The sequence below is a fragment of the Centrocercus urophasianus genome, unplaced genomic scaffold, assembly GCF_019232065.1.
Source record: "Centrocercus urophasianus isolate 14NV4802_14NV808 unplaced genomic scaffold, USGS_Curo_1.0 seq_10, whole genome shotgun sequence".
Taxonomy (NCBI): Eukaryota; Metazoa; Chordata; class Aves; order Galliformes; family Phasianidae; genus Centrocercus; species Centrocercus urophasianus.
In genome coordinates this window covers 36,826,916-36,849,569 of record NW_024884142.1, presented here as the reverse complement: position 1 = coordinate 36,849,569, position 22,654 = coordinate 36,826,916, and the positions used below count along the sequence as shown (strand labels likewise).

Below are 22,654 nucleotides of genomic sequence, written 5' to 3'. Positions count from 1 at the left end.
GCAAATTGTGTTATGATTTATAGCTACAAATAAAATTGTACAACGTTAAAAAAAAATGACCTTTTAGTTTTAATCAGACTGTCTACCTTTAAAGCTGTATTTAAGGCTAAGTTGTAACATAGATTTGTGCTTAATGCATTTTATCATTTAGTCTTTAGAGCAGGATTTGCCAATATTATAAAAGCTGTAATATATTGAAAACCGAGGGAAATCACAACAATTTGGACAGGATAACCACCAGCTATACAGAGGATAAAGAGGCCTGCAAGCACCTGCCTGCACCAGCCTGGAGCTAACTATCCCACCAGGGCACAGCAGCATTTCTCTCCATTCTTATCTTGACCAAGCTTTCACAAAGGAGCCCTGATTCAGCTGTGTTTGCACCAAAATAAAGCCATTCCTCACAGGCTGAACTTACTCTTTGAATACATCACAACAAGTGAAATTCCCATGAGCCAAAGGAAACAGCCAGCAACCCCTTGTTTCAGATAACAGCAGCATATATTCTCCTACTGACAAGAAGTATTTTATCTCCAGAAAGTGGAAGATCTACCAGAGATAACTTTATAACAGCCTTGTTACTGGTGAGAATAACTGTCATTAATGAGGAAAGAAAATTACGGAGCTGAAAGAGAATTCACGGGCTAAATAGGTGCTGGAGCACCTTGTTTTGAAGTAGGCTGGCTCGTCACAGGCATAGACCTAAAGGAGAAGCACAGAGCTCTGACACCAAGATTCCCAGCAGTCTTCATGCACAACTTAACAGGGGAGATACATAAGGATTCAACTCCTGACCACTGACCCACACTGACTGCCTCCTGGGGATGATCAGAACGATCACAGAATTGCTCAGTTTCAATTAAAGAGCATCCCAGCAGCAACTGTTTAAAGGGAAGGCCACATTACAACTTCCTTGCATCAGGTTATGCAGGAGAGTAAAGCTCAACACACCTCCTTTTGCCAAAGGCTCCCTTCAATACAGACCCAGGCAAGAACAGCAGTGGCAAGCAAAGGCACCTGCTTGGTCAAGCTATGGTCCTCATGCCCTGCAGAACTTTGTTACTACCTCAAGGAGAACATTTTGAAGAAAAAACACTTAATATGTGATCCATGGAACTGACAGTCAATAAAACAGCAGAAAATGGCCCATCATCTACCTCTAGCTGCTGCCTGCACCTCCACGAAAAGACAGCTGATATCCGGAAGGCATCATCAATATTAATCAAAATGTTCATTGTTTTGAAAAGGAGAAAAGTGAAAGTGAGGGAAAGAGCCTGCCTAAATACAAAGAACTTCAGTTATTTCTCTATTCCATTCCTTGCTCCCTCCACCACCAAAAAACAGCCACACGCTATACAGTCCTTTTCATAGTAACAGCAATAATAAAAGTAGATGCCTCTTCCATCAGCAAGGCGTAGGAACACTGCAACATGAGGATGAACTGCATATAGCCGTGTAAAGCAGCCAGCAAATAGCAGTACTTAGAAGGGGGCAGAAGGCATGCAGATTTTTGATGCAACTGCATCTTCTTGTAATGCAATGCATCAGGTGAGAAAGGAAAACTTCCAATATCATGTGACTAATTCTCCATGGACCGTCAACCAAAGTTCTGTGGGAGGGAAGAATTTGCTATAAAACCAACTCCTTTCTTTTAACTTCCAGTGAAGCTGCAAACATTCCCAATGGGTACAGAGCCATGCCTGGCTGACATAGCAGGGTGTGTGGCTGACAGCTGTGGACAACCGTAACAGTCCAGATCAGGCAGTGTGCTTTCTTCTTGACACTAGTTGCAGCAAGGATCTGAGCAGAAGCTGTGAAAGCACTTGAGGGATGTTTCACTACAGAGCATTAAGCTTAGTGACCGGAAAAGAGGACTGCTACGTTAACAGAAAAGTTATAGTCCATGTATTTCTACTATTGCAATCCACAGCACTGGGAAGCAATAAGCTTAAAAATCCATTAAGGTTGTGTGAAATAAGGAAAGCCAAAGGCTAGTGATTTAATTGCAGTCTTCCTAAACACAAACTGGAATAATCCAAACTCACTAATTCAAATCTACCATTCAAGACTACTCTCACTTTTTCACAGACCTTTGTCTCAGATGGCCAAATTCTTTAAAGATCACTTTACCAGACTCTCGTCCTTTCAGGAAAATCTATCAAATCCCAGTATCTGCAACACTCAGCAAAAAAAAGCCTGGGACAAGAATGCAGGGCAGAAGGGAATTTCAAATTCAGTAGCTTGAGACTGCATCCTGAATCCTTCTTCTGAACTCTTTTAGGCCAGGTCTGCACTAAGAAAGCTGATTCGCAATAATTGTGTTGGCTTACTACATCAGCAATGCTCTCCTGTGCACACAGACAAACTTTGCTGGTAGCCTCTCTGTGGCCATCAACTTGACTGACATGAAGTCACCCCAACAGCATGCCCACATCCATCATACGAGCTCGCTGAAGCAGCTCTCTTGATGAAGATCATTCAGCATCACTTTCAGGACTCACATAGCTAGGCTGACGCATGGTTTAAAGTACAAAAATAACATCTGCAAGTCTTAGGACAGATCTGAGAGGGCGGTGAAGTGCTGGAATGGGTTGCCCAGAGGGGCTGTGGATGCTCCATCCCTGCAGGTGCTCAAGGCCAGGTTGGACGGGGCCCTGAGCAATCTGATCTAGTGCTTGATCCAGCAGTTGGCAACCCTGCCTGCAGCAGGGAGGCTGGAACTTGATGATCCCTTCCAACCCAAGCCATCCTATGATTCTATGATCATTTTGAAGTGAAAGCAAATTTTTCTTAATCAACTGCATTTTTTTTTCCCCTGTGGGCTTGCTTTATGAACTGCTCTTGTACTATGCTAAGTATGTTCTCAGATTTGTCACACCTATGAGAGGTAGGACGAAGGGGAGCTGGTATACTGACACTGAATAGTAACGGGAGAGCTTTCAGCAGAATATCCATGCAGCTACTCCCTATAATCACATCAGGTGATAGGAAGACACATTTCTTTCACATACAGCACAAGACCTGAATTTCCAGCCTCTGCTTTTGTGAGTTCTCCACTCTTCATACAAAGCACTGTAAGAAGAGCTATTGTGGGAGTTGAAATGCCTTGCTTTTAGTGCCTCTGGGTTGTGTCATTACAGGTGGAAGAAGCACTCCCTGCACCCACTGCACAGATACTATTCAGATACATCTCCTTGTGGTTTTTTGCCTGTGTATTTTTCATAATGAACAATGCAATAAACATGGTGTGTTTGCAGTGTTAAATCATGTTCCCAAAGGGAGCAGTTTGTATAACAAGATAAAATTATCACATTATAATAACTAAATATGCATCAGTCTAGAGCATGCTCCAATTAATCATCAAAAGTTTGCACCGCCTCTTTAGGTCTTAATTAAGCAGAATGTTTGGTGTTTTTTTTTCCTTCCAACCAGTGTAAAGGAGCTGCAGAAAACTGTTCCTCTTAAAGCCAATGAGCAGCAGTTTAGACTAATCGATCTTATGTGGAACCATAATTTGGAGAGGTGGAGAGAAGGGGAGGAAGCCAAAGAGTACAATAGAGCAAATCCATCATGGATAGCTCTGTCCCTTTATCTAGGCAAACAAGCACGGCCTGCAGTGCTTAGAAGGCTGATCCTAAAATCCCTGCAATTCAGGAGTTAAGTCCCAATCAGTTTGCTAACTTTAAGACTGCAGCATTCTGCTAATACTGTTTTGAAATCTCTGATATGCATTTTCAACTTTAATTCTTGTTTAACAAATCCAGAAACTCTAAATGCAGGCACAGCTCTCATTCTAAAGATTATAATGATCCCTGGACAGGTGTTCCTAAATCTTACTTGACATATATACTTGCAAGAAATTCAGCAAGTGATGTTCAATTGTTCTGGCAAGAAAAAAATTACTCCTGAAGGTGCCCAACTACAGTACTGAAACAGTGATGGTGAGCAGAAGGAAGACCACAAGGATGCAGGGTCTGTGGCAGAGATCTCAAAGCAAGTGAATCTGCGTGGAATCTGTCGTTGGCTGCAGTTGTGTTTGTCACTCATTACAGAAATATTTCAGCAGCTTATCCTCCTGGATGTCTCCCTACAGCCCAACTCCTCCTGGCATATGAGTTTTCTTCTTCTGCAGCTATCAGAGCCAGGCATCACCACTACTGCTTCTTTTTCTTTTCTTTTTTTTAAACTGTGTGTTTCCACCCCACTGTATGCCACTTGACAGCAGGAGTTTGGATCCCAGTTACCCTTTGGATGCTATGTTAAGGCTCATGTGAGATGAGGAAGTGATCTGTGGCAGCCAGCATGGCTTCATCAAGGAAAGATCATGCCTGATCAACCTGGTGACCTTCTATGACAGTGGTGTTAATGGACAAAGGAAGGGCAACTGATGTCAAAGGCAAGACCTCATCCTTATATCAAAATTGAGAAAGAAATGTATTTGAAGAGTGGACTATTGGATAAATAAAGAACTGTTTGGATGGTCACAGCCAGAGGGTTGTGTTCAGTAGTTCTACATCCAGTTGGAGACCAGCCTTGAATGGTATCTCCCAGAGATCAGTCTTAGGACCTGCTCTGCTTATGAAAAAGCAAAATTGCTTCTGACAGATTCTCGGTGATATCAGGTAAAGTATTTGCAACAGTCACATACAGAAAGAAGAATTAAATTCAACCAACTGAAGGGAGTCTCTGGCTGTGCAGCACTCCTTCACAAGAAACAGCGTAGGTCCAGGCTGGCCCTTACATGAGTCCAAGGTGGCTCCACTCTGGGTCTACCCCTTCTGGTCGTGTGAGGAGCACAGATGCAAGCAATTTTCCTGCACTCCCTGGGCCAGACACACCCCTTCACCAGGTGCTCAATCACCGTGACCTAACAGTTGCCCTACAGGCCCAGCGCTCTGTAACATCTTTATCAACAGCCTAGATAGTTGAATAGAGTGCAAATTCAGCAAGATTGTAGACAACATAAAGCTGAATGGTAGAGCTGACACAGTAGAAGGAAGTGATGCCATCCAAAGGGACCTGGACAAGCTTGAAAAGCAGGACCAAACGAACCTAATGAGGTTCAAAAAAAGGCTAAGTGCAAGGTGTTGCACTTGAATTTGGGCAATCTCAGATATGTATACACAGTGGGAGAACTCCTTGAGAGCAGCCCAGCAGAGAAGGACTTGGGGGTTCTTGCGGATGAAAAGCTAGACATGAGCCAGCAGTGCACTCTTGCTGTCTGGGTAGGTGGCCAACACGGAGAAGGAGGGAATTGTCCCCCTCTGCTCTGCGCTGGTGAGGTCTCATCTAAAGTATTGCATCCAGGCCTGGGACCCCCAGCATAAGATGTAGAGCAGTTGGAGCAGGTCCAGAGGAGGATCATGAAGATGATCAGAGGGCTGGAGCACCTCTCCTATGAAGTCAGGTTGAGGGAGCTGGTCTTGTTCAGCCTGGAGAAAAGAAGGCTGTACGGAGACGGCCTTCCAGTATTTAAATGGAGCCCACAAACAGGAGGGAAACATTTTTTACACAGTCTGACAATGATAGGACAAGGGAGAACAGCTTTAAAATAAAAGACAGGAGATTGAGATGAGATGTTAGGATGAAATTTTTCACTCAGAGGGCAGTGAGGCACTGGCTGCCCGGAGAAGCTGAGGACATCCCATCCCTGGAGGTGTTCAAGATCAGTCCCTGGGCAGCCTGATCTAATGACTTATTTAGTTGCTGGCAACTCTCACTGTGGCCGGGGCTTTGGAAGCAGACGATATTTAAGGTCCTTTCAAACCCAAGCCATTCTATGATTTTATGATTTTCTGCAGGGAAGCTTAAAGAATCCACTAGAATGGCCCTTAGCCCCATGCTGGGCACTATGTTCAATCCATCAGCAGACATCTTCAAATTTTATAGCTCTTTTCATTACTAGTTTCAAATGAAAAACTCCCTTTTCAAAGAAATTAGATCTCGACGTCTGTAGCATCAACAAAAAGTGTTCATGGTTTCCACAGCGATAGGCCAGGATTTCATAATGAATTAGCTTGCAGTTATCAATTGGCTCTCCTGAAACTCTTACTATTCACTGACGGAGACCAAGTAACACAATGTTCAGATTTTGTTAACCCAAAGCACTTCCTGAGGCAGATGTTCCCAAGAGACTCAGAAGCACTGCTCCCATCATTTTCTTTATATCCGAGATGCTTTATCTGATTAAACTTAAATTTGAAAAATGAACAAATGTAACTCATGCAACAGTTCCACAGAACCCTTTGTTACAGTACTTCAGCGCTGTTCCTCTAAGTAGGTAGGGTTTGTGACAAACTCAAGGTATAAGAAGTTCTTTGGAAAAAGTAATTGTGAGAAGGAGATTAAAAAAATAGGGCTTACAACAGAACGCTTTTTGCAGCCATAGCCACAGAAATATCTCAGGAGGTCTAGAAAAGAAAGAAGAGTCTTTTAAAGTTTGCTACGCTACTGAAAAAGTCACGTGTCCCATCTCTTTCAAAAAAATCCTTTGGGGGAACCATGACTTGCCTATGTTTTCTACGTCTGTGTTGAGGCATATTTTCATGCACAGTTCAGTAAGAACTGAACACAGAACCAAATAAAAATCAGCTCTAAGGCAGGTTTGAAACATGCAAAGAAAAAAGCACATATTTCAGCTTATGAATGTAGAATTCCCTGTGCATTTTTAAAATATGCTTACTAAAGTATGTGCATAAAGTACAAGTATACTTTGTGATTTTCCTTACAGCACAAAGGAAAAGCTTTGTCCTCCGCAGAGAGAAAAAGGCATCCACAATGGTCTATATATAGGGCAGGCATATGAGCAAATACTGACATCTTAAAACACAGGCACTATAACTCTACAATCAGTATAAATTTGATGATGTTTCAAACCAAAAACAAAAGAAAGTGTTCAAAGAGTAGTGACTGCAACTGTTGGGTTGTGGTCGTCTTTATTAGAGAGCTAAGCCTGCAGTTACAGAAATTGTAAACTGGAATAAGATTTGGAAAATACTGAAAAAGGATCAAGAGTGCAGTAAAATGAAAGTCTCCTCAATATATAGGCTTAATTAGATCTGGTAATATGGTCTTTATTTAAGGGAAACTGCTACTGGGTTCTGCCTGGAATAAGACTTCTTGGTAATGCAGTCGTAGAACCAATTCCTCAGTGAATTCAGACAGATAATCATGGGATTCAGCTTTACTGCCCTGCTAACTACCATTTAAAAATCCTTTATGCTTTCAGATCCCTCCAATATAATTTAAATACTGATAGAGTTTACAGCATGCAGCTCCAGAGCGTTCTTCAGGCAGGGACTCTGCTGAATCCCGCATGTTGTACGGCTGATGCACCAAGTTATTCGTGTGCGCCTATGTGTACAAAGGATTGTAAACCTTCATTCCAACATTATGTTAAGCTATAACATAAAAAAAATCACTCATTCCTTTCTATAAAGCACCTCATTATTCATTTTAGTCTTTGAACGTGCCGTTTCCTTGCCTGTATTATAAGGGACGCAGTACTGGAAGTACTTCTGGCAGTGACCCCCTGGCAGTGCTGCACAGCGGGGAGCTGGTGCTCATTTGCAGCGCTGTGGATAACAGATGTAATTTGTACATTGCACCTATGAGGGGGAGGGAACACTTCTGCTTGATGCCTTTTCTCGAAAGCCAGGCCAAACAGCAGTTGTCCTCCCCTACCAAAGCATTGCCACAAGGCTCTCAAGGAAAAATAAACCAAGGACCAGGAAACGGAGACATCACAGCAGATGCAAGGAAGGAGGAAGCACGCTTCTTACTGCATTTAAAGAGCTTCTTGCATTCTTCTTTTGCATTCTTCTAAAATCAAGAAGAGTAGATCTTAGCTGTCCTGCATCTAAACCAGACAGCCACACTTGTTGATCAAAAAGGCAGTCACCCAGCACCCTCACAGATTTCCTCCCTGGCACTGAGGACTGTAGAACACGAGTTAAGATGATTGGTACTGATCAGTATGATCATATATCCTGCACAACTGTGGAGGTACTTTTATTTCCAGATCGTTCCTGGCTACTGCGTGTCCTTTCCTTGCCATTTCTGTCTAACGAAAACAATACCTTCTTTAGGCTGCATTGCAGAAAGCAAGATTCTTCCAACACCAAGAAGAAATATCAGTTTGCTGCAATGGACTGTGCTTGTGACCAACCCTTGAAGATTACACAGGACCTGCTGCAACTAGCGGAGGCAGCAAGGAGGATCAGTGATCAGCCACCAGAAGACTACTCATTAAATCAACATTCTGGAGGCTGCACTGGTTCCGTATCTACCTCCAAATGCAAGTCAGATGGCTGATGTTGACTGACTAAGCCTGTTTTAGTCTGACTTCTGCCAGAGCATAGCCTACCTGCCTGGTGGTGTCAGCATCTCTGTCAAAGAGGAATTTATAATCTCCACAGACAGGCCGCAACCTTAGCCTGGAGATGTTTCATGCATCACACAGGGCCCGTGCATTCAACTCAGCTTATCTGGGTATAATCTTGGGGTACTGCAAAGAGACAGCACCTTTATATTTATAGCTGTTTATATTTGGTCAGGCGACACTGCAATGTTTCCTAGGATTGTGTAAGCAGAAGTTACCTAACACGTCATTTGACTGAAACAGAAAGCACAACATTATCTGGAGATGTATTGTAGTCATGCTGCTTGAAATCATCTGGCTTTCAAAAGAAAAAAAAAAAAAAAAAAAAAAAAAACTCTATAAAATAAACAGGAGGGAAAAAAGGTAATTTTATTACCTATTTGAAGTTTTAGCCTGCTCATTTAAAGCAGGAGTGTAGATAGGATACCACTCAATGGTTTCCAGCAGGCTCAAGCAAGATCTAATCCGCTGAAATATTTGCTGACTGCTTCCCAGATGTAGATCAGGACAAGTACTCCTTCCTCAGCTGGTAGCTGTTGCTGATACTAAGAATCATATCCGTCTCTTTGGAAAGATACATCTTCCCCCAATGATTTTTCTACCTTTGCAATTGCTACGTCAGTGCACCTCACAAAGTATGTTTCTTCTTTCTCCCTTCAGGCTCCTGTGAGCATCTCCAGTGCTTTGCTCTTTCTCTTCTCCCTCTTACCTCTTAGAATCTTATCTTCAAAAATTATTCAACTAATAACTCATTGTGGATGTGGATCTGCTTATCCTCTCCAGATCATTGCTCTGCTGTCCAAATGACTGCTTTTGCCTGTCTCTCTGACACTTCTTTATGGGCACTGACCCTTCAGTTCAAAATCAATATGGCAAGAATTAAAGTCTTAATAATTTTTCCCTGAGTGTTCACTCCATATTATTTACTTAGTAGCGGTAAATTGCACCACCATCTTTCCTGTCCTTCAGGTTCACAATTTAGATATCATTTTCATCTGTGGGCACGCTCTTTTGAGCTAGATTTTAATCTCGTTAACTTTTTTCCCTGAACAATATCCAAAACTTTCCCCATTCATCCACAAAGATTGAGCTCATCCCAATTCCCAGCATCTCATGTCTCAGTCACTGCAGTGTACCACTACCTATTTTTCTCTCTGCTCCGTCATGTACAACTGCACTAAGCCTATCCATGCAAAACATGCTGCAAAGATCCCTTTCTCTGCCCAGTATTTTAACCTTGAAGTCTTCTCTCAGAATTTTTCTGCCTGCTCCCTTCTGTTCCCTTTCTTTCTTTATTAACTCCACCAATATAAGCTGTGCCTGTTCTTTCAGCAGGTCACTCACAGACATTCCCAGCCACACTGAAAATGCTGACTTTCAGCTTTAGCAATCACCGACAACATTCCTTTTCATTTGCCGACACGATTCAAATAAGCACCTTTGTGCTGCTCCCTAGTTTGTCCCATACGCTAGAAAAGGGGGGAAAACATCCCCACAGTTATTCTTGCCTGGCTTTGCATCACTGTGAAGTTCTCTGCTTTGATGTAGTGCCCAAAAAACGGTGTCAAAGTGTGGTGCCAACACTACTGCCTTGCACACAGGCTCTCCTAGTTCCTTTGTACTCCCTTTTCTGCTTGTATTCACCCGTTGCTTCTTGCCTGACACTGTACCGCAGGCTCTTTGGGGTGCTCATGACTAGGGCTCCTACGCCCTAAGATAAAACACCACAATTACTACTGGTGCTTACTGTAAAACTCACAAAGGCTGTGGTTCTCCTCCCCCTCCAAACCTTCCAAACTCTGCTCTCTAAAACAAAGGTGAGATAAATATGTTCATTTACTCAGAAGTTGTGGTAATCTAGCACTCATTATCAATCATGGGATAAAATCAGAGGAGGCAGAAATTATGCATTCACATCCTTTATGTGAGCAAAACAATTATTTTCTTTATGAACTAAAGAAGTAAAAACTTAAAGATGGAAAATACTTATGAAAAGCCCTGTACGTGTGCTACCTTTACTGGTACATCTGAACACAGGATCACACGTGGTACGTGGATGGGCAAAGAACGCAAGGCAGTTGATTTGGGTAAGGTTCCCATGCCCACTTAACTACTGTTGCAGTAATTTGTTTTTCTACTTTATTGTTCCATCTCCTCCTGCCTGTTTGATGTCACAAAAATCCAGTATCTGTGGCAGTTTGCACAATGCATGTTATAGCCTTGCATCCACATTCCACGAATTCAACATTCTGGATTCATTCATGACTCAGATTGGAGGGAGAAAATAGTTTGGGATGATACAAGCCCTTGATTAAAGCTTTTGGGCCAAATCAGCAACAGCTGAGGATCCAGCCCATATGGCCCGAGATCTTTAGCAGTGTAAAGGCTGCAGGAATGGGCCCAAATAGCTTTAGTAATTAGCAAATATCGTATAAAATAGATGAAAAGTCTTTGGCAGAGAGTGCATATTGGGTAACATCTGAAAATTACTCAGAGCATATTAGTATACTTCTTTAGAGAAAAAAACTCAATGGTATCAAAATAACCTGGGAGGGGCCGGTGTATCTGTCATGTCGCTATCAGCAGGCAAGCCTTTGTTGGACCCACCAATATTTTACCATTACCAACCAGCTAGTGAGTGGCACCAAGCCCTGTGCACAGCTTTGCCTCTAGAGAAACGTCCTCACAGCCAGTGGGACACTGCCACAAAGCTGCTCCCTGCATGCCAGCATCTCTAGTGGGTGCCGCAGGTCACCTTGCCCACCCCTGAGTACTCAGACACCCAGGAACATCTGCAGAAGAAGGACGGAGCCCACTGCCACCTAACTTCAGCAATTACTGTGCCGTGTACAGCGGCAGACAATAACGTGGCAATTAATCACCCTAGTGGAGCTCTACAAGTTACTTTCACGGATTATGGTAAGCAGCATGCTGAGGAGAATAAATCACCTCTCACACAAACTCTGAGGAATGGCGTGTTATGAAATCACTCCCAATAAAAGTCTAATGAAAATGTAAAACATTTTGGTGCAGTCTCCTGGGCAGAGTTAAGATCGTAATAAACCCTCAAGAGACGATGGTCAGGGACTTCAGTGGGAACCAAGAGACAGTTTTCCCAGGATAAGCTTGTTAACCTGATATAAAGAAAGACACAGTACTGATTTGATGACTTTGTCTCTTTCACCATTTCCCTCCGGAGCCTATTTTTTATTTAATCATCTTTCATTAATTTACTTAAAGGCATTAGTCATCAAAACAATATCATTTTTTTTTTAAGCAGATGTTGCTTAAGTGCTGAGGAACTACAATCCGGCATGCAGGCTGTCACAAGCAGCAGGAGAGACTGTCTGTTGGCACTGCAGTTGCAATTGTTTTTCAAGAATACTATCAAAGCACGTCGTCCCCCAGTCCTTCTTGAAGTTCACAGCAACTGGTTACTAGAGCACTCTTACAAATAAGCCATAACCTAGCAATCTCAGGACCCGTGTCAATGACAACCAACGTTTTTAAATGTTCAGGAGGATTTACCTGCTGGTGGCTTTATGAAAGGTGGCGGGATTAATGGGACAATAATAGGTACATTCCCGTGATCCTTTGACCCTGCTGGTGAGTCTGAAAGTCCATTTCCCGTGGCAAGCCCTGGGTAGCTTGTGTTTATATTGTATGGTGAAATAACACTGTCCTCAGGTAATTTTGGTTTTGGCAAAGAATTTTCTGTAAAACACAAAAAACACATTGTACAGTATGACAAATATATTTCTTAGATGCCCCTACATACATTCACCAACCTGTTCACTAAATTACCCTAGTACAAGAAGACCACACGAAAGAAAAACTTAAAAAAAACAACTGATACTTTCCCCTTAAGCAAAGGGATACTTTTCAGTATTTCTCTGAAACAATCCTTTTTTAAATTTTTAAAAATCAAGCATTAAACACAACTATGTCTTTTTTTTAAGAGGTGAAATTATTTTGTCATATCTAACTCAGCACTTACCATGTTGTCACTTCTCCAAAGCAAGCAGCATAGATTGAAAAATAAAAATTCCTATTTCTCTCTCTATAATACGATGAGTAGCAGCAGTGGAAAGGTTTTAAAGAAAGGAATATTGAATTTAAAATAAAGTGTGCATAAAATGATGACAGTTATGGTTCTAATTCTTTAATCCCAAAGCACCTTCGGATTCGTATTTGTAGGAATTCCTCTAATGGGCCTCAGGTATCTATGGGGTAGGACTTAATTCTTATCACTGTCTCTCGTCCCATCCCTCAGAGAAAGAAACATGCTTTTTTTCCTCTCTAACAGACTGCATACATCGAAAATCTCTACCTGGCACAGCTATTCGACATCTTTGTTTGGTACATAAAACATATGATTGGTATCATATGCCTATAAAGAAAAGTATGTCACAGATTTCATTAGGCATAGACTGGAGCCACAAATAATTCAATAAAAGATCTATTGATTAAAGCATAAACAAATGAATCCTCTCTGTAGGAACAAGTTTCTTCAAGGGTGTCTTAACAACAGTGTATTTTCAATGAAATAGAAATATTGATCACCAGTGTAACTGTACAACTAACAAGACGTGAATTTTCACTTTTAACATAGTTAGACTGGTTTGCCATACCTCTAATTTCCACCTTTGTTTTTGCCTTCAGAGTTGGTCTCTCTAGTCTCAGCACTAATTGCTGCACTCACTGCTACTTGTCACCAGAACGCAAGCCCATACACTGCCAGCCACTAACACAGTGACAACTGGAGCTCCAAAAGCATAACAGCTTCTGCCATTTCTTCTCTTTACCCCATCTGTGAGAAAATCCTATTGGGAAAGCCAAGATCCAGCAACATCCTGCTCTCCTTTTCCCACTGACCACAACTCCCTATGCACCGGCATCAGAAGGCAGCAGCTGAACTGCTCAACAGAAAGTCAAGTCCCATAATTTGCACGCTATTAATTATAAATAACTAGTAATTTCGTGTTGCGTTGCGTCAAGATCCAGCAGTGTCCCAAACTGAGAACTTCTAAGCACTTGCAGAACACAGCCTATTACAAACACGGCTAAGGAGCCTGTTACGAGTGTTGATGATGATTCTTGCATGCATTCTGAATATCCCTGCTCAATGCCTACAGGCATTTTAAAAAGCCTTGGGTCAAAGCCTTTGTTTTGAAAGCAAAAGGGCTTCCTTAAATCCAAACCACTAAGAAGACGCTCTCTTTATCCAGAGGTGAGCAGCTTATTGGTACATGACTTTCACCTGACTAACAAAAGGTATTATTTGTGAAATTACTAAGTGCCTACTAACAGCAACTTAGTTAAGTGATTTTTCCCATACCCTATCGGCTTCCTCTTACTAGGAGACAGTCTCAGAAATTTTAATAAATCAACCACAAAGCAAGCAGCAGAACACGCTTCCCAACCCACGCCAATTCAGACAGGTCAAGATATTAATCCTTCTTTGCATGAATACAGAAACATTAAGTCTTATTACCTTTGAGAACAGAAATGTGCTGGCGGCTTTCCCCATCTGCAGAGTAGTTCCTGAATTCAATATCTTCTCCATCTTTCAGTTCAACCTTATCATAACCATACCAGCCAAGGAGCTCATTCATAGTGTTTTCTGCGAAGTTCTGGAAGAGAAAAATTACCTACTTATTTATGTAATCAATAACCATCTGGAATGAAGGGAGGACTGCATAAATCGAACGGTATCTGTGCTACATGAGGAAGTGTCAGGTTTGTCCCACCTCCTCAAAGACTAATGCGCATTTCATAAGTCAACTGCATAAAGTGTAATGCGTTTAAATCTCAGACTGGCACATGTAATTATGACAAAGACTCACACATCCGTAATTTAAAGAAAATGAAAGGGAGAGTTATTTATGATTTTTGCTCCGGCATTCGACGTCAGAAATATTTTACCATGCGTTCGTCACAAAAATTTGTCTGTATTCCCATAAAACATGTAGGACTGCAGCAAGAAAGTAACAGAAAACTACGATTTTTTCAGGCAGCAGTTAATCAATCTTACTGCACTACAGCCCTTTCAGCTGGAGTAGGTCACTGACACAATTACAGTTCCTCGAGGTGCACGTGCACCAAATGAAATAAAATCACAGTGAAGACATTTTTCTGCCGTTACAAACCTCTGCTCAGCCAAAGCACTTAAAAACTCTTTTACTGTATTTTACTGTAAAAACTCCCTGATTTTTTTTAAGAAAGCCTTTTCTCTGCTTTGACATATTTATTTTTAAAACAATTTCCAAGCAGCAGTGTGATTATATTTTACGTTTGTATGGAAATGCAAAATATGAAACATGGTTGTCATAATTCTCAGTCCCTACTACAGTTCTCAGTCTCTACGTCATGCAGGTCATGTGTCAACAACATTTCTGTAGGAAAGGCTCATTACTGGGCCAGGAGATTCAGTGGAATAAGTCAAGAGCCCTGCAGCCAGGCAACGAAGCTTTGTGAGACCGGACAGTGCCACAGAGCCATGGCTTATATGTTTAGGAAACTTCTGGAGGAGAACAGCTAATGAATCGTTGTCACTGCAGAGGTCAGCTTAAAGTAAGATGACAAACGCAAAATGAAAAGAAACAGCCACAAACAAAGCCTTCCAGTTTGGACTCTTCATTTTTACTTTTATTTTATCTTTTACTTTTATATAAGGCATTCCAACTTGATTTCACCATAAGATCTTGACATCTAAAATAACGATCCTGATAAGCAATCTTCCTGTGACTGGCTACCAGTAAAGAAAGAAAGCAGAACACGACACCCATTCAAAATAAATGGCATATGGGTTGCAAGATTTCCTCTAGCAACTGCAGTAGCTCAGTTTTTGAGTGGGAGCGAGGCTAATGATGGAACACAGCAATTCTCGAGTCATTTAAATAAATAAATAAAATTAATCAGAGCCTAATTGCTTCCGAATCCCAAGCTGCAGCAGGCACCCTGCCCCAGAACAGCCGAGCTGTACTGCTGCTGGCTCATCCATTACAGCAGATCCTAGAGGTGTTCCTGCCATTCGGGGAGAGCTGGAGAGAGACCGTACACAACACGCTCAGGTCATTTGTACCCTTACAGGAGTATCCCTTGTGGCGCTTGTGCTACAAACACGCACTCCAGAAAAAGGAAAACTAAGTCAAAAGCTCACAACAGATCTGTGGAGCATCAGTTGCCCTGCTTTTTCCCCTTTCACTTGACCTCCTGCTGGAAGTCTCGAGTCTCTGGCTCTCCCGTGCAGCCCCAAACGGCCAGAAAATGTGTCATTGCTCCATGTCTATGCCTAGGTCCAGCATTATGCCTATGACAGTCCATTATGCCTCAACTAAGTCAATCTACATTTTGCAACAAAGAACACTCCACAGCGTAATGTGGTTAATGCCTACCTGTATTTCTAAAACATATATTTAAATTCTCACATGATCAATGCCATTTTGTGAGCATTTTAAACAATAACAAAAGTGTTTGTGAATTTTTTTCCGAAGTTTTGGGGATTTCTGACTTTTTAGAAAACTCTTGTTGTTGAAAATGCAAATACAACTCCCCCTTCTCAGCCCATGAGACTCCAACACGGAAACATCCTGGAGATGTAGTGGGAACATTCTGACAGAATCCACAGAGTGCCAAAAGAAAGCTCCAGCACCTTCCCTTGCTTTGCCGTATTTCAGTTACTTAGACACAGCCCCAGAGATGAATGCAGCAAGGTGGAGGCCAAGCGACAAAAGGCTGCCTGACTAAAATGACACACAATCCAATTAACCGAGTAGCTCTGAATTTACCTCCTGTGGATGCTTTGTGTTTTATTTGCACTGTTGATCAACTCAGGAGATGAGTAATTTTTAATTACTTGTCAAGGAATATGTAAGCAAGGCAATGTGTATTTATACTCTTCTGCAACAGAGTACTCTCCCTTCTCAGAATCTAGTCAAAATGATTGTTGGGTCTGCAATGGCACAAAGCTTGAGTACCTTTCAAGTCTCATTTTACTGCTCATGATGAGCCCTGCACAAAAATGAACAGTCACAACAACAAAAAGATGTACTTGATTTTTAAATGAGTCATAACAGAGACTTGACTCCTTAAGAAAATAAATAAATGAGTTACCAGGGTCTTTGCAATTAACTTCAGCCAGAATAGTAGGTCACATATCAGTGGCAACAAAGGTATCTTTTTAACACAGCGATTCCTCAACAAGGATGTTTGAATTAAAAAATAAAAATGAAAAACCGACCGCACTGTTGAGCCATTGTCCTTCATAGTTTGCCTTGCCTATTACAGTGACAGTTATTATCCTTAATGTTGTTCTCTAAGTTGCTAGCAGCCAGGGCTTTGTTACAGAGCACTCTGTACATAGAAAACTAAGAGAAAGCACCTATCCTTGACAAACTGACGGTCAGAGCTGAGAAATGGTTATTCCACACTAACTGCCATGCATAGATGAGCATCCACAGACCTACAAAACCACCTTCCCTCAGACCACTGATTAAAATAGCCATCTGTGGGGTATGTAATATCTTGTCTGTCCAGATAACAGTCATGCACGTGCTCACTGAAGCTATCCTCCTGAAGCTGACCACTATCATGCCACCATTGCCACGCACTCTTTCTTTCCATTTCAACAGTAGGCTCAGACCAAGTGCATTCAGTATACTATAACAGTAAGGAATGTGTGAAGACTAGTGTGGTGGCAATAATCAAAATACAAATAATGAAGTGAGAAAATTTTTCTCTGTGTGAATGCAGGAGGAAAAAAAGCTTCATTTGTTGATGAAATAGAAAAAAGGAAGCAAGACAATTAATACACAACTTGTACCTGCAGAACAGAAGCTTAATGAAAGATGAAGCTTTAAAGGCTTAGTGAAAGGAAGGGTGATGATTGTAAACATGGTGCTTCCTTGAGAAAAGCAAGAATGAGGGACCTGACATTGGAGTAGGAGGGGGAAAGAAGTGATGGAACACACTAGAGGGGAGCCGGCTGAACTGAGAGATGATGGACCTGTCAAAATCCAAGTGGAATGCAAAGTGAGGACAAGTGTGGATGGTAGGATGGAGCACACGCATGGAGTTGCAGTTCCAAGCCTCCGTGCACCAGGACAGCAAAGGCACAAACCTAGCCCATGCTTGCTTTCAGACACAGTCACCAAAAGGATACACAGGGTTTGCAAGATGGAGGCTGCCAGCTGAACTCTGCAGCCCTGCCACAGGGCTGAGGCACCACGAAGGACCAGCATGCTGGCAAAAAGCTTGACCATCATCTCCAAATCCCTTTACAGCAACCCCGCTGCTCAGCTGAAACCTGGAATCCAGACTCAAGGCTTCCCAGTGAAATGACAGCACCAAACCTCACCGCACCTTGCCAGAAGGTCCCCTTTCCCACTGATCTCTCTTTCTGCCCCCTGTTAGGCCCCAACCCACTCCTCACTCCTGCATGGCAACGTGTGAGTATGATTGCTCTATTCTTGTACTAGGCATAAATGCCCTCTCACAGAATCACAGAATCACAGAATCACCCAGGTTGGAAGGGACCTCAAGGATCATGTAGTTCCAACCCCCCTGCCTAGCAGGGCCACCAAACACACACATTCAGATCAGGTTGCCCAGGACCCCGTCCAACCTGGCCTTAAACACATCCAAGGACGGGGCATCCACAACCTCCCTGGGCAGCCCGTTCCAGGGCCTAACCACTCTCCTTGTATAGAACTTCCCCCTAACATCCAACCTAAATCTTCCCTCCTTCAACTTGGATCCATTTCCCCTAGTCCTGCTGTTGTCAGCCCTTTTGAAGAGTTTACTCCCCTCTCCTCCAGAAGCTCCAGGCTAGCTGCTATCCTTGTTGGCATTTTGACTTCAATTTGCTTCCTATTCATAGGAAAAACAAAGAAAAGTGTAGTAACTTGCCCTGCCTGCAGTTTCTCTCATTCATGGGGCTGACTTATATGTGAGGCAGTAAAAATATAATCACATTCATTTCCGCTTCAGCATTCATTTCATCGTAACAGTACACCTATGGCTTGACTTTTTGCGTTGCAATGCCTCGTTTTCCCAAATTTTCACTAATTAGAACCCTCTGAATCTAACCTGTGCTTCTCTTCTCACCTCATAGCTCCGGCTCTCCTCCTCCACAAGCCCTACCCACAGGGGGCACGGCCTGGCCCCGCACAGCCAGCCTGGCAAGAGCGGAGGCAGGAAGCGCACAGGAGAACGAGTCTGTCAGACTCATTTTCTTCTAGGTTTTACTGCTGAATGTTTATTTCAGATCTTGGAGGAAGCACGGTGGCTCCCTTCCATTTCCCCGCACGCACGGCCCGCCAGGTGTAGAGCCCCACAAATTCACTTTTCACTTTTGCCGCATGGAGGAAATAATAACGTGTCTGTATTCACGATATAAACTTAGTGTCATTTTTTTTTTTTGCTAGCCCTCGCTTTCCTCATTTATTTACATTGTCGCCATGTTAAACATCACGGTCAGAGCTTCACACAAGGCAGTTCTCAGGGCGCTTCAGTTCCTGTGTCCCACCATACGTAGGGCTGGCTTTGAGATGTGGGCCTCAGCGTCACAGTGAGCCCTCCCCACAACACACAGGCAGAGGGCACATCAGGAACGCATCTTCCCTCAGCTGTCACCCCACTTCCACACAGGCTCTGTGGAAAAACCTCGCCTCACAATCCCATAACAGCACAACGGATAGAGTCTGTCTGCTTTTCCACTTCCACACTTTTTGCTTTTCAGGGGAGAAGGGAGGAGTTTCCTTGAAATCTCTTTAACGTTTCAGGTCTCTGGCTCACTGCAAGCACAGCACAGCTCTGCCTCTTCCACCGCTTTCCTGGTTCTGACAGTAGTACTTTTAAATGCCAAATGGGGAATATTAAAACACTAAACTGAAATATCTTCTGATGAGTTTACTATTAAGCTATAACAGATGGGGCTGCCTTAAGCTCTAGGCATCAGGAACGGAGCCCAATTTTAGATCCAAATTCGTTATTGAGAATATTTATAGATGGTAAACTCCTTGGGCGCACGGAGCAGCTCTGTGAAATTACAGCACAAATTAGCTGCTAGCTTTACAACTGACAGAGACTCCGAACATGTGGAGACACTGACTTGTTTGTTCAGGAGAACTTCCAGTATGACTTACTTGCTGCAAACTCTTCATATCAATTCCAGCACATCTCACAGGATTTTGGGGTACCTGAATGCTGCTCTTGAGCGGCATTACTGCCTGACAGCAGGGGGAAAAAGAGGAATAAACTGGGAGGAGATGAATGTGAAGCTGCTACCTCTGAGCCTCCACAAATGCTTCCATCGATTAAACTATACACACACACACACACACACACACACAAAAAAAAAAAAAAAAAAAACACCAACATATTTTAGATTTGAAATAGTGCCAGGTTCCCTGATTCTGCTGGCTTTAGAACCATTGGGTGTCCTGCTATTCACCGGCACATGAGGAATGACACCACTGAATTTCAGAGCAGCTGTCTGCCCTTCTTTCAGAGCACGAGATGAACAATGCTACCTCGGGCTGAGAGATGGAGATTATAATGCTAAGAAGGAAGAGGGACAAAATAAGGAACACCAGCAGAAAGGAAGGCTGTGACTGAAGGTCACAAAGAAACAAAACCAGTTCCCCTGAAGATATTTTGCATTGAAACATAATATCAGAAAACTGTGCAGAGTCATGTACTCTTAGCACACAACACTGTATCAAATTAAAATTTGTTATAACCATGGTGTACAGGGGGTTAGCGATAACAAAAACGTAACTCAATCTCAGGCACAAGGCAGCAGTGAATAGCCAGCCGCACTCAGACCGAGCAGTGGCACAGTGCTGGAGCACACCAGGCGAGTGCTGGGTTTTGTCATTTGGCTGGAGTAAATATCTGACCATATCAAACAACAAATCTTGAAGGAGTTTTATGGCTCATTCATAGTGCCTTGCATTTGCAGTACTTAAAATAGACACTTGTACCAATGGCCTTTTTATTACCCAAAGGAAAAAAAAAAAAAAAAAAAAAAAGACACATCCACACCAGCCCTTTTTCTTTCTGCTAGCAAAGGGAGGCAATCTGATCCAACGTGGGCTGAAATCTGAGTAGGTCACTGTACACCATGATAAAATTCCCTAATCCCTGAGCCAAATTTCCCTGAGGGGGCCCTCCTACTTCTCCTTCACTTTTCAGGCTGACTTTTCCATTCCCTCTCTCGTCTTTTCCTCCCCTTCATCTCTTTCATTTCCCCTACCTTCAAGCCTTGATATCTGATCTGCTGCTGATACTCAGGTTACAGTTTTTACAGCTTAGGCTGTCTATTGCTGTATACATTCCTTTCTTTCTGCTCTGCCGTGATTACTTACCAGAGCTTATTTTACACTGGTCCAGATGAAAGCAGTTCAGATGAAGGGAAACAGCCAGGCCGTTTGAACATTACAGATACGGCCGTACACAAGGGCACATTGTGTTCCCTCTGTCATTTCGCCGCACACATTTTGCACAATGCAACCAATTTGTTACATTATTGTACTCCTCGGGTTTATGGAGAGCAACTCGACGTCTTGACTCCTCAGTGCACAGAACGCACAAACGATCTTCACGGGATTTTAACTTCCTCAACGAGTCAAAAATTCAAGCCAATATTTTTCCCCCCTTCTCTCTCTCCCCTTTGGATCATAGCAGCCAACTGTCCTGCTGAAGACGTGGTTGCCCAGCTCAGCACAATGGCATGGCAGCACAGCCCGCTCTGTAAGGTGGCCTGCGGTGTTTGAGAGGTTCTGCCACCAGCCAGCTCCCTCCCCACTACAAATCCTATCGGTTCGAAGCACCGTTTCTATCTGCCTTTAATTACCGAGCCAGCTGAAATCCCGAGATCTGCAGCCCTAAGCAGCTATCAATGATTAAAAAAGAGAAACTCTCTACATGAAAGCTAATGCCAGTGCTTAATACCAAAGCATTAGCTTAAAATTGTGTAATTTTTCTCCTTCACACAATGTTGTTTTTGTTTCTTCCTCACCCTTTCAGACAAACATCTGTTATACTGCAGAAGAACAACTATCTCCCAAACCACCGAGTGCGCCTGCAGCCAAAGTAAACAAAACAAACCCAGAGGATCCAGCACAGTCAGCCTTTATATCCAGCCAGGATAACATTTCACATGTTTTGATTAAAATTAGCTAATTTGTAATTCTAGAACCTATGAAACTTAAAAGCTGCAATCCGTATAGATGGCATTAAGCAACATTCTGAGGGCCAGTGCCCTGCACCACGCATCCCCACAGCCCTCCGGACTGCGCAAGGAGCACAATGAGCGAGGACTCTCACAGAGCGCTCTCCGAAAATAGGACGTGCCATACATCTCGCAAAGAGGAACAACGCTCCTCGGGAGCTGAAACTGGTTTGTTCCCAAAGAGGTGACGCGTTATTTTGTTTGTGGCACGGATGCTGCTGCTCCCGTCCCTGTTTGCAGCTGATGTGCCTGCAGCTCTGTGAGCCTGCCCCTCTGAAATCAGTGCTGGGCAGAGGGGAGAGGATCATGCACCCTGCTTCATTTTGCATGGGGAGATCAGCCTTCCAGAAAGCAGAGGTATTTTCATTAGACACCATGCATATTTATACACTTGCCTATATAGTACATATACTATGCAAACATGTGACATTTTCCAGGCAGCCCCACACCTACAATCAGTCTTTTAATAAATGACATATTCAAAGGAAATAACAGAGGTTTTATCCCACAAGCAGGGCACGCCGCTTTCATCACTTCATACGTGCCTTAAACAACAACAAGTTTGGCTGGAGTCTCCTACTATGCTGCTCCCAACTTTAGGGAATCAGAGACATAAAATAAACAGAGGTGGCACAAGCATGGAAAACAGGCGCAAAAACCTAGGACCGGTCAAGCCCGGAGCAGTGACCTACGGACCTACGAAAGAAATGCCAATTTGTGTGCAATCGCAGCCACCCCAACATCTGGAGCAGTCGCCTTCCGAGCACAGCTGGACGGGGCCGCCCGTAAGGGCTCCCATAAGCGGCTCCGGGCGGGCACCTTTCGGGGCACCTCGGCCGAGAGCAGAGCGGGAAGGAAGGAGCCCGGGGCTCATCTCACGGAGGATGCGCGGCTCGGAGCGCCGCATTTCACTTTGACAATTTAATTACACAGTTGCAGCAGGCTACTGGAATGGAGAGAAATAGGGGGGATGAAAAGAGGGTCCTTTCTTTTCTAACTTTAGGGCTTCCCCCGCAACCAGAGGGGTTGGCTATTGA

The 22,654-nt window shown here is 43.1% G+C and overlaps 1 protein-coding gene across 1 annotated transcript in view; it reads right to left on the bottom strand.

Moving 5' to 3' along the window:
• LOC122165489 (sine oculis binding protein homolog) overlaps nucleotides 1–19,605 on the bottom strand; it is a 106,610-nt gene extending 87,005 nt beyond the window's left edge. Inside the window, exons 1-3 of the mRNA XM_042828479.1 lie at nucleotides 19,528–19,605; nucleotides 13,875–14,013; nucleotides 11,909–12,094 (exon numbers count right to left, since the gene is read on the bottom strand). Coding sequence (XP_042684413.1) covers nucleotides 11,909–12,094; nucleotides 13,875–14,013; nucleotides 19,528–19,605 — 403 coding nt within the window. The remainder of the gene's footprint in view (nucleotides 1–11,908; nucleotides 12,095–13,874; nucleotides 14,014–19,527) is intronic.
• Between the last annotated feature and the right edge of the window lie 3,049 nt (nucleotides 19,606–22,654).